Source organism: Geospiza fortis, unplaced genomic scaffold, assembly GCF_000277835.1.
Source record: "Geospiza fortis unplaced genomic scaffold, GeoFor_1.0 scaffold351, whole genome shotgun sequence".
NCBI classification, from domain to species: Eukaryota; Metazoa; Chordata; class Aves; order Passeriformes; family Thraupidae; genus Geospiza; species Geospiza fortis.
In genome coordinates, this window is record NW_005054419.1 from 1,392,219 (window position 1) to 1,405,079 (window position 12,861).

Consider the following 12,861-nt stretch of genomic DNA (forward strand, 5'->3'; position numbering starts at 1 on the left):
CTCCTCATTGTAAAAAAAACTTCTTCATGATATCTAACCTAAACCTTCTCTCTTTCTATTTAAAGCCATTTGCCTGTATCCTGTCACTTCATACCCTTGCCAAAAGTCCCCTCCAGCTCTCTTGGAACCCCTTTAGGCCCTGGAAGGGGCTCTAAGTTCTCCCTGGAGCTTCTCATCTGCAGTTAGCAGCCCCAGCTCCCTCAGCCTGGCTCCATGGGGGAACTGCTCCATCTCTCTGATGGTCCTGGTGGCCTCCTCTGGACCTGTTCCAAGAGCTCCATGTCCTTCCTGTGCTGGCCCCCAGAGTTGGATGCAGCTCTGCAGGTGGGGTTTCACCAGAGGGGACAGAGGGGCGGAAGCCCCTCTCTCACCCTGCTGCCCACACTGCTTTGAATGTTCTGGAAAACTAAATTTATAGTCAGCTTTGAAAGCAGCATTGCATTAATTTGGGAAGTGTGCAGTAGGATCAGAAAAGTGCTGATTAATCCAAGAAGACTGGAAAGCAGGGCTGTAGCAGCTCTGCTCTGTCAGTGCTGTCAGTGTGTGCTTGGAAGGTTCCTTGTGGAATTCTGTGTGGGTGTGGTGAGGTATTTGGGATGACAGATCTGAGCATGGTTGAATGTGAAAGGCTCTGAGGCACTTGGTGGATGTGTTGCTTGGGCTGAGGTGTCTCTGCTGGGACGGTGACAGGATCCTGGCCAGCAGGACAGCCTGTCTGCAGGCTGTGCTTTCAGTATGAGCTTGTTGGGCTTCAGGGGCAGAGTTCTTGTGCAGCCTCATCAGTTTCCCAGTCTTGTTTATCATATGATACACAAATGTGCTTGCTGGATAAGCACAGTAATGAGAAAAAGAGGAATGTGGGCTTTGTGCTTTGACTGTCAGACGCTGTTATCAGAGGACAGCCCAGATTTTGGTGTAGTGGGCTCATTCTAGGATTCTCCTGTATGGAAATGATAAATTAATTTTCATCAGACCTTTGCCATTTACTTTTGTTCAGCTTTTCATTTAAGCCCCCCATATAAATCTGTCATCAGGAGTTACAGTACTTGACATATAAATAGTGTTTGACATATTTGAAGTGCTGCACAAACATTAGCACGCTGTGCCTATGTCAGAGTTGCTACTTAAAAGACCTTTTCTGGTGCAAGAAACTTTGTCCTTCCAACTAAATAAGGAAATTAGGTTTGTAGTCACACTGGGAGTATATTATTCTGTCTTCAATTTATTCATAGTAGCACATCAGTCTTGTTAAATTACAAGCAATCAATTCATTTTGACTCATTTACAGAAGCAAAGTATTATTGATACATACTGGGAGAGCCAAGGGTACTGTGTGCCCTTCGGCCTTTGTCTGGTCTGTCTTGATTTTTCAACATTCTCCTAAATATGCTCTACTGTAAATTCTAATTTTGGGCACATTCTCCTAATTTAGGGCAAATATTAATCTATTTTTTAAATGAGCTGTGATGCATATCTGTGTTTCTTTAGACAAATGAGTAAAAATGAGTGCTATCCAGGTTTCTACCTGTAGAAAAACCTGCTATCCAGGTTTCTACCTTTTTCTTCTTCTCTCTGGGGTAAAGGGAGTGAAAGGTCACCTATCCCTTGCCTGTTATTGATAAGAAATTCCTCTGAAGGCTTCCCACTGTCTCTTGCTCAGCTGTACTAGTCTATTTTATGTTCAGAATGTAAATGTCAGCTTCAGAAACTTAATTAAAATCAATGTGATTACAGTAAACCACATTCAAGTGGCAGATGATTGTGTGACTGCCTTGCAGTTGTCGGGAGCTGCCAACAGACAAATGAAAACTCCTCATAGGAATTTATATTCATGTAGGGATGGATCCCCTCTACTCAAAGTGAAATCTCATTCTGGAGTGGGTTTTTGCTGGAGTCAAGCTCTCTAACAGGTATTAATTTGAGGTCAGGAGTTTGTGGTCCAGGTTGAAACTGATGGTCCCTACCTGGTTTTTTCCACTCGGCAATCCCTCTGAGGAGTTTCCTGAGTTGCTGGTTGCAGTAGAGTCTGGAGAGATTTCAGATTTCCTTGGCTGTGCTTCCAGCTAAAGGATTGTGGTGACATGTCCCAGCAGGATGCTGTTGTTGCTATTGTGCAGTGGTTAAGCAGTTAAGTTGTTTGTCTGGAAACTTCTGATTAAACATTCTCATCAGTGCCACCCAGAACATCAGGCTGCTTTGGCAGGGCTCCTCACAGAGGCTGTCACCCATCCTGGAGTGATGGCAGTGGCTTTGTTGGACACTCCAGGCATCTCCACTGGGTCTGTGGAGTTTGCCCATGACCTGAGGAGGCTGAACATGTTATTTACTACTGATGGGAGTTAAATGCACTGATCTGATGCTGGCTGCAGTGCCAGTGCAAGCCTTTGGGGATTAATCTTGGAATGTTTACAAAGAGCAGCCAGGGCTGGGCAAGTCCCTGGGGCTGGATGAGGCTCCCTGTTCTGTGCTGGGTTCTCCTGATGGGGCTAAATGTGTGGCTCTAAATGTTTTAGAATTCAATTCCTCTGGTTTATTAATAAAAAATTATATAAGCAAATAAATGTTTTACTAGAGACTGCAAACCAGCCATTTGGGGTGTCTAAATCACCACGTTTCCTTATTTCTCCAGTTTTTGGTTCTGACTGTGAGTTGATAGCACCTGGAATGAGCTTTGCAGCTTTCCTAAACAACAGCAAAGAGAAGCACTTGATGTGTTTGTTTCATAGAAAGCACCACTTCTTCCTTCCTGACAATACATGGCTTTTTAGAATATATTTTCCAACACTTGCGCTTGACCTCCTGTGCACCTGTTCTGCTGTCCCCTTAGTGTTTGTGCTTTTTCTTGAGTTGCAGCATGTACTAATTGCTGCCAATTATTTTCTTGGGCTGACAACAACTACCTAACCACATACCTCACCCTTCTTATATAAATCAGAAAATATGTCTATTTTTGATTTTAGATTCTGTGATAGCTTTAGATTTGATTGATGATAAAAAAGGCTTAAAATCTTGCTTGATTTTGGTGGGAATTAGGACACTTGACTTCTTCAGTCCTTTTGAAATCCCAGCCTGAAGACTAGAGAGGCTCTGAGATGTCCATCTTGATTCCTTCCTGAGTAAGCACTAATGGTTTCAGCTGAGCCTTATGCATCAGTTGTCTCAGTAGCTCATGGTCATAGATAATTTTGCCATAATTTTTTCCTTTCCAAAGCCATTTCTTATCACAGCAGGCATAACTATCATCTGAGAACACGTACCTCCATTTTCATTATCAACTGACAGTGTCAGAGATGGGGGGAGGGACGGATTTCAGAAATGTAACGCTGTATGCTGCATACTCTGTGCAGGGTGCAGGAAGGGATGAAAATGAGTGAATCTCTTCTGTTTGCATAGAGAAAAGCTGGCACCATTCCCTTGGGATGAGAGCTTGCCTGCTAAAATGTTAGGCTTTACTGACTAAGGAGAGCTTGTCCTTTGGGTGAAGAAGAGGTTAAATATGCCTCTGTCTCTTCTGAGAGTACTTGGTGATGGTGAGTGTTTCCAGGGATACAGGCAACCACTCTCCTTTGTAGTTTGTGATACAAAGAGCCTAAATGCAGGCAAGAAACAAACTTAAACAATTTACATTAAATGCAGATTTTAAACCTGTTCACTGACCTGATAACAGACCTTTGGAATTGCTGGGGAAGGTTGCAAAAAGTGAGCTGCTTTAAGAGGAGACAGGATGAGTAATTGGAAGAGTTTCACTGTAGGCTGATGAATGACAGAAACAATGCTTGGCTTGGGAAATCCACTGGGATAAAAATAGGCTGAGGTTAGAAGAGCACTTGGGGGAAGTGTTCCCTTGTGCTTGCCTGGTGTTGCCTCATCCCTGGCACCCATCTGTGGCCTCTCTGCTTCCTCCTTGAGTTGTTTTCCTGAGGAGCCTGCAGGGAGCTGCTCCTTTGCATCAGACCTTTGTTCCCAGCAGCTCAGGCACCTTCTGGCTGTCGGGACAGGCTGTGGCTGGTGAGTGTGGTGCTGCCAGCTGCTTGAAAGCTTGGATTTGCCCACAGTGTTGTGAAGTTTCCCTCCCACACAATACCAGCCTCTGCAAGCCTCCTGCTTGCTTTGCTGCTGTCCATCTTCCTTCAGGCCTGGGCTCGCCATCCGCTTTGCCCTGTGTCCAACCCCAGGATTGGGAGACAAGGGAGATTGGGGGCACTGCAGGCTCTGAACCAAAAAGATGCTTCTGAAGGTGCTCACATTGCTGCTCTTGGACACAGGGTCCTGCTGGGCTTGATGAACCCTCTTTTTCTCAGTCTCCATGAGCTTACTAAACATGGCTTGTGTTTCCTTCCTGTAGGCTTGAAAGAATTTTGTTTTACATTTCTCTGTGCACTGTGTTGCTTCTGAGAGATTATTTTTAGGTTGCAGTTTGAGGAGATGTGTGAGCTGATTTAACAGCTTGATATCACCTCACCAACAGCATGATTCCACTCCTACATGTGTCATCTTCCCCCTCTATTCAGATTTAGTGCTTTCTTAGTTCTCTTTTTGCAGTTAGTTTTCTGCTTGCTTAATTTGCAGAATCAGGATTGTAAACATTTTCTTTGGGGTATAAAACAATAAATTTTGGGAAGCAATCACAGAGTCATTTAGTTTGGGAAAGACTGCTTAGGTCATCAGATCCAGCTATAAGCCCAGCACCACGACCAAGTTCACCACTAAACAATGTCCTCAAGTGCCACATCCACATGGTTTTTGAACACTTCAAGGCATGACGACTCCACCACTTCCACAGGCCAGCCAGTTCCAAGGCTTTTACCCTTTCAGTGAAGAAATTGTTCTTAATACCAAATCTAAACCTCCCTTGGTGCAGCTTGGGGTCATTTCTCCTCATCCTGTCCCTTTTCTCTGGGAGAAGAGTCTGATCCCCCAGCCTGGCTTCAACCTTCCTGTCAGGGACTTGAGGAGAGCGTTAATGCCCCCCTGGTCCTCCTTGTCTCCTGACTGACAGCACCATCCTGTAGAAAACCCTCTGACCTAACTCACTCCAGAAGGTCACCTCTGGCTCCTGTAGAACTTCCACTGGTTATGTGCTGAGGTTTTGTTGGAATTCTGAGCAAGAATCACTTGTGCATCTCTGCCTGCATCTGTGTGTGTGTGTGTACCAGTATGAGCGTTTTCAGTAGGAAATTTTGAAACCATTCCAGGCACAGAAGCAAAGGCCTGTGTGAATGCCTGAGAGAAGAGTCTGGGAGCAGCCATAGCCCTGGCTCCTGCTGAGCTCTGAGCTCCTGCAGCAGAGATCTGCTGCCTTCCCTTCGACAGGGTTGTGAGGAGGCAGCAGAGCTCCTGCTGGCTCCCTGCTCAGGATGAGAGCAGGACAGCCCGGCATGCTGCACCTGAAGGGTTGCTCATCCCTGCTGCACTAACACTTTTGATTTTTAGTTACTGCATGCCAGATCTTTCTGGTGGCTGACATGGCAATCTGCTACAGGTTTATGTAAAAGGGTCTTTTCTTGGGCAAGAGATCTTCAAACTCTGAGATTTACCTCGGGGCAAACAACATTTGTTGTGTTTGAGAATGTTCCTAAATAATTATCTCTTGCCTGGTTTTATAAGGGATCTCTGCTGAATCTCGAATAAGTCAGGGGAGGAGGGGGAAGGAAACCAAGGGGCTGTGGTGTGACCTATGAAATCCGGGCTGTTGGGGCACTGAAGAGGATGAAAGTCCAAGATGATTTTCTGGTTCTTGATGGAGAGTGACTTTAAAAGACTGCTGGTAGGCTTTTTGAACTAATACATCTTGCTTTCATCCACAAACCTGCTTTTGAAATTTTGGCTTTTATGTTACTCTGTTTTACATAGAGGAAATACTGGCCTGAATCTGATAAAATGGATGGAACATATTTATTGATGTTTTCTGAAGTCATGCTAGTAAAACTTCAGCAATTGCAATTGGTTGTGTGAAAGAGTAGCTTACAATAAAATATGTTTAGTGTTTTTAATGAAGTCACTACCTATGTGCTGCTTAGTATTTTTTGTAGGGTATTACATGGTAATATTTAAAATTTTAAAAAATACATATTTATTGTATTTTACAGCTTGTAAGGAGTGTGTATTTCTCTGTTTTAGGGCATAATTCAGAAGATTGTGGACAGTCACAAAGTGAAGAATGTGGCCTGCTATGGGTTACGGCTCAGCCACCTGCAGTCTGAGGAAGTTCACTGGCTACACCTGGACATGGGGGTGTCCAATGTGAGAGAGAAATTTGAACTAGCCCACCCTCCAGAAGAATGGAAGTAAGAATATAACTCTGTTAAATGTCAGTCATAGAAGTCTTCCTGCCTTGTTGTAAAAAATACTCTCTGATTTGATTTACTAAGAAATATCTTCTTGTAGTTGAATAGAGCTGGTGGAATGGGGGGAAATAAACCCACCAAATTCCTCACTGAAAGCTGTGAGCAATGGTTTGTTTGCTTTAAGGAGTTTTTGTTGTTGTAAGGGGCTTCCTGCCAACTGAAGAGAAACCTGGGATTTAGAGGAAGCATTAAATAGGAACAGAAATCTCCTAGTCATTTGTGCTGGAATCTGCAAGTTTTGTCATACTTAAAAGTTTTAGGACAAGAATGGTATTCCTAGTTGTGGTATAAGCACATGGCTGCAGTTTTAAAAGGATAAATCTTGTTATTTAAATAAAGCCAAAAAGATATTGTTAAATACTGGTTGTACTTATTTATAGACTGAGCAGGAGAAATGTGAATTGAAAAGAGTGAAATGCAGTCAGAAATCATTTTATCCCTCTGCTTTTAAAAACCTCTCAGTTGTTAAACTTACTTATATGGAGACCCAGAGCAGTAAGTGACATCTGCCTTCCTTGTGATCTTCTCAAGTTAAGCCAGGAGCAATGAACAGTAGAAGGATAACTGCAGAATTTTGGGGTTTTTCATAGCCTGGGCACATTTGCTGAAGTTTTTCATTATGCTGGTTAGTTGATTAAAAGAAGTGCCATAACCTAAGCTTCTTTAGCTTTTTAGGAGGGTAAGTTGGTGATACCCACTCAGGACAGGAAGGAAGGAAACTCTCTCCACTTTCCTGATAGAAAGACAAGAGGAAACTAAAATTTATTTGCAGAAAGACACAGTAGTCTACTAGAGCAAATGGGGAGCTCAGAGTTGTAAAATACCAATAAACCAAATAGAGATTAAACCAAGGGAGAGATTAATGTGGTTACTTGTTCACTACAGGGGCGTTGTGCATCTGTTTCTGTGGTTTATGCTCATAACCACAATTATGATGAAGTTGCTGGTTATTTTAAAGGATGCACATACATACCTTCTGCAGAAGTATTGTAAATAGTCTATACATAATTTCTCACAAGTGGAGTTGTTATTTTCTAGCAGATGTCTCATTTGGCAATATTCAGTTTGTAAATTCTCTTTAGGGTCCCGATTTTAACAAATTTGACAAATTCAAAGAAATTAGGAATATTTAAAACCTGTGTTTCAGGAATGTTGCATATTCTATTTTATGCGTGTTATATTTTATTGTTTCTGTGATCTACACAGGTATTTTCCCTCACAAGAAGTTTTTCATTGATAATATTGTGAAATCACACCTTAGAAAGGAGGAGATTCTTGAATCCTTTCTGTGATTAGTGGTGTTATCAAGTGGTGGGTGAGATGTGAATAATTTATGCTGTGGAAATTTGTTACCTTGTGTACCAGTGTCAATTCCATTTTTATAAGGCAATGCAACTTGCATGGTACACATTGCAGAACACATTTAATTGGTTTTAAAAACAAAGTTAGATATTGTTTTGAAGCTTGTGGAAAGGAATTGTGTAAAATGCTCATGAAAGAGCTATGATAAGGTGTAAATTATTCAATACCTTTCCAAGTGTCATTTAGTATGTTATCAAATACATGCAGCCTGACATACCTTTTAAACTCAGAGAGATTTGCTGTGCATAATCAAAATACTGCTGTCATATTTGTAATGCCAAAACACAAAGTGTCTAAGATCATATGACAGTACTTGTAGAAATATTTAGATTACTAAAGGGGAAGTAGTCTTGGAATGGTTCTTAAATTAAAAGCTTCCTATAGTGTTAGTAAACCACCAAATACCTCACATTTGTGAGGATTATTTTGTTTTTATCATCCAAATTAAAAGTTTATGTATTCACAGTGTTCAGAAGTTACATGCTGGAATTCTTCTGGACTAATCCAGTACTAGAAGTTACAGGAATTGTCAGTAGGTTGCACACAAAAGTTACCAGGGTAAAATCCATCACCCAGCTGGGTGAGCCAGGGTTAGCAGGATGTGGGGCTCTTAAATCACAGATACACAAAATGATGAGGGTTGGTGTTAATACTGAGCCTTGAACAGCAGGCACAGCTGCTGTCCTTCGTGCCTCTGACAAAACAGCCCTGTGCAGAGCCCTGTTCCTTTCACTGGTGTTTTGTGTCACACAAAAGGAGTATCAGGAGGTTCACATAACAAGTGGTGTGTGTTGGAGCACCCTGTTCCCCTCAGGGCAGACACCTCCTAGCTCTGTAGTTGGGGTTTGTGAAGCAGGTCCCTGTAACCAGGTGACATCCATGCTGTGGCTCTGACAGGTAGGAGCCACCCCAGTGCTCAGCAGTCCTGGACTGTGAGTTTTGGTAGCTGTGATACAAAAGCCCTGGCACAGATACCAGGCCAGATCACCTGTGGGATGGTTTAATGAGTTGACCAAGTTGATATAACAGATCTGTCCCTCTCCTTGCTGCAGTCTGTCTTATCTCTTCTCTGGTTTCCAGTTATCCAGTCCTTTTCCTTTCCTTTTGTGAGCCTTAACACTTCTATAAGCCTGCAGTGAGCTGGTTCAGTTCATTAAACTCACACAAGACTTCTCCTTTGTCTGCCCTTTTGGTTCTCATCTTCTTTGTTCTGATTTTTTCTGTTGATGTGAACTGAATCAGAACCTGCTGCAGGCAGGGTTGGGATTGGCAAGATTATTTCTTTCGGTGGCACAAGTTGTTAAGAGTTGGATCAACCTTTTTATTTTGGCTCCACCAGCTGCCCTGGTAGTGCTTGCAGAAGCAGAGTGGTGATCTTCCAGGAATAATTTATCAAACATAAGGGGAGTGATCATCAGCTGAGATGCTTGCTCTGAGAGCAGACCTGGTTTGTGAGAAAGAGACATGTCATCCTTGTCAGTTGGCTGCATTTCAAAGCCAGTAAATGTAGAGGATATTGAAAATTGAGCCCATCCTTGTGTTGGCCTTTGGAAGTCAGCTCCTTCTTCATTCCCACAGGCAGAGATGAGGTTATAAATAGCTAATGAAGGTCACTCGCAGTCACTGTCCCAGCTGAGCTGCTTTGCCTTACCTGATTTTCTCATGAGAGCCTGTTGCAAGAAGCAGCACTTTCATGGCTCAGTTAAGAAGACAAGTCCCTGTAAAGGAGAGAGATTGATTCTTCTCTGTTTGTTTGTTCTTTGGGGTTTTTTTGGTTGTTTTTATTTTTTTAGTCCCAGAGAGTAATGGCATTCTGCATCCTAGAATCACAGAATTGCTTGGGCTGGAAGACACCTCTAAGGTCATCAAGCCCTGTAGTTAACCCAACTCTGCCAATGCCACTACTAAACCATGTCCCCAGTGCCACATATGTATGTCCTTTAAATCCCTCCAGGGATGTGATGCCACCACTTTCCTGAGCAGCTTCTTCCAATCTCTGACAGCCCATGAATAAATTTTTTCTGATATTGAATATCCAATTTTCTGATCTATAATTCAGTCTAAACCTCTCCTGTGCAACTTGAGATGGTTTCCTCTCATTCTATCACTTGTTAATTAGGAGTAGAGCCTGACCCCTACCTAGCTACATTCTCCTGTCAGGGAGTTGTAGAGAGTGATAAGGTCTCCCCTGAGCCTCCTTTGCTTCCTCAGCTGCTTCTCACCATATTTGTGCTCCAGGAGAGATTTAGGTTGGATATTGGAAAAAATTCTCAATAGAAAGGATTGTCAAACACTGGAACAGGCTGCCCAGGGAAGCAATGGAGTAACCATCCTTGAAAGTGTTCCAAAGAAAGTGTGGATTTGGCACTTGAGGACACTGTTAGTGGTGAACATGGTGGTGGTGCTGGGTTGATGGCTGGACTTGAAGATCTTAAAGGTCTTTTCTGACCTTAATGATTCTGTCATTCTAAAGTGCACTGGATTATAGAGCCCCCAAAAAGGAAGGAAGTCTTTTACACAGACTTACTTTATTCCATATCAGTCTCTGCAGTTGTGTTTGGCAGTAGATTTTAGTGGATATGGCAGAATAAAAAACAGGAGAGGCTCTGCTTTTCTGGACAGGGTGCTTGTGCTGCCTTCTCTCCCTGACACATAAACACCTGCAGGTACAATTTGGCTGATACCTAAATTTTAGTGAGTAAACAGTTATCTGCTGAGGATCGTGAAACGTAAAGGCTGATCAGCAGTAGAAGGTGATTCTGTGTTCCCTTGCATATGAGAGTAATTTGTGAGAGTTTGTCTTAAAAGACTTAGAGTATTTTTTTGTTTATCTGTGTCTGTGTCCTTGTGTCACGGAATGATTTGGATTGAGAAGGACATTTAAGGAGCGCTGAGTCCAGCCCAGTGACGGGGCAGGGACACCTTCCACTATCCCAGGTTACTCCATGGTCCATCCAACGTGACCTTGAACACTTCCAGGGATGGGGCAGCCGCAGCTTCTCTGCCAGGGCCTCACCACACTCAGAGTAAAACTTTTCTCCCTTGTATCCACTGTAAATCTACTCTCTGTCAGGTGTTCTCAGCTTTCCTGCATTTCACTCTTTAATTTAACGACATGTTTTCTGTGCACAGGAATGATGAAATATATTGCCATACTACAAGACATCACTCTAGTATTATTTGTATACAGTGCGTGTATTTACAATTTCCACATTTTTTCCTTATTTTAATGGTTTCTAACAGGACAGTGTATTTTCAATGTAAATAAGGATATTGTAAGTTCTGCTTGCTGTGGAAACCTAGGCTGCACTTACCCTAGTAAATTTTTACCAGATCCTCACTTAAATCTTGATTACAGGCAGCCAAATCACTCGCTGAAAAGAATTTCTTGTCCTGCTGCAACCAACTGATTGAAATGTTGTACTATTTGCTCTTATCATGAGCAGATTGTTAAATATACTTACTTTGGGAAGTAGTGTTAAGAGTGTGTGTTAGGATATGCTGTGTTGGCACAGCCCAAGGGATGGAGACAAATGTTATCAGATTTTCATTGAAGGAATGTGTCAGAGGAGGAAGCAAACGGTCTATGTCAAACACCATAGGCTGTTACCACAGGACAAGCAATAATACTAAACTTAGGGATTGAAAGCAGAAGTTTATGACAAGAAATATTACTAAATTTAGGGGCTGAAAGCAGAAGTTAAGGTTTGAGAAGTGATACAGATTTGGTGTAGGTCGTGGGTAGAGGCTCATTCCGAGTTTCCCTCACTTCTAGTGTAGAAGTACCTTAAAAAAGATGACTGTCAGGTTCAAAACTGTTTGGCTTTTGCATGTGTCTTGATGATGAATAAGGGAGCAGAGAACCTTTTCACAGAGAAATCCCTGCAAAACCTATGGAAAATCCTGGGGTTAATATTGGAGCATAGATCAGAGAAGGAGCAGAGTCCTGGTCCTTGCTCTGGTGGGTGATGCTGTTTGTCACTCCTGGAGCAGCAGGATCAGCGTTTTAAGTCCCTCTTGTGAGAAGCAGAGATAAAAACTGTTACCAGGGGTCATGTCAGGGCTTCTGGCAGCTCATCTGTTGTCACCTAATTGGGGCCTCCCTTCCCATGGATGTGGAGCTTATCTGCACCAAGTCTTGATGCTTGGTCCTCTCTGAAGCTCTGAGAAGGCAGCAAGGCTCTAAGTTTGCTTCTGTTACAAAGGTCCTTTGTAAATATTTCTGTGAAATGTCTGTTACAGAGAAATTCCAGTTTAGTTCTCTTGAGTAATCAAAAAGGAAGTTTTCCATTAGTTTTCGAAGCTTATTTTGAATTTATTTGCATTTTTAAGAATGTTGCGAAGAAGTCTTAATCTTAATTCTACTCAAAAATCTCTTCTTTTTGCTTTTCAGATATGAATTGAGAATTCGGTATTTGCCAAAAGGATTTCTAAACCAGTTCACTGAGGACAAGCCAACTCTAAATTTTTTCTATCAGCAGGTATGTTCTGTTCTTCTGCTCTGTCTTTTGCTGATTTTGCTGAATTTAGAGAACTCTGGGTTTGTTTATGTGGGTAGCATATTACTGCAGAAGCAGAAAAATGGAAAAAACTTAAGGTTGCATATATAAGGCATAAAGGGCACAAAGCCCGTGGCATCTTTCTGCTTGAGAAGTGGTGAGGAATATGTTCCAAAACCAAGGTGATTCTGCAGGTAATAATTGTCCTAACTCAGATAAAATTGACTATTGTTCCACTGGCTTCTTACAGTTTATTCACACTTGATTAAACTGATGAATTTCTTTATTTTTGTAAGTGTAAGTAAGTGACAATTTCACTACAAACCATCAAATGCTTTTCCCACTCACATTCTTAGGTTATTTTCTTGGGCTTAAAATCTCTTCTGGTTTACTAAAACTGCATAATAGTCCAAGTTTCTGTAAATTAAACACTAAATTCTAATTTTATCCAGGTAAAATTTTTAATCTGATTTTAATCTGCTTTTACATCAACAAGCTCACAATAAAACCTCCTGGGGGTATTTTTAGGGGAGTCAGGACTAAAATGGTTACACTAAATCCAGCAAGCACAGTTGTGCACACAACATTCTTGTCTTAGGTAAATTACTTTTACATTTTTTTTTACTGTGTGATGCAATTTTTGTATTCATCTA

The 12,861-nt window shown here is 42.0% G+C and overlaps 1 protein-coding gene across 11 annotated transcripts in view; it reads left to right on the plus strand.

The window, feature by feature from the left end:
- The window catches only part of PTK2 (protein tyrosine kinase 2), a 173,147-nt gene that overhangs the window by 73,838 nt on the left and 86,448 nt on the right, over window positions 1-12,861 (plus strand). For 10 of the 11 annotated variants that reach the window (XM_031061601.1, XM_031061602.1, XM_031061593.1 and 7 more), the window contains 2 exons: window positions 6,121-6,287; window positions 12,103-12,190. In XM_031061601.1, the coding sequence (XP_030917461.1) occupies window positions 6,121-6,287; window positions 12,103-12,190 (255 nt within the window). The remainder of the gene's footprint in view (window positions 1-6,120; window positions 6,288-12,102; window positions 12,191-12,861) is intronic. The other variant, XM_031061603.1, reaches the window with a different exon arrangement.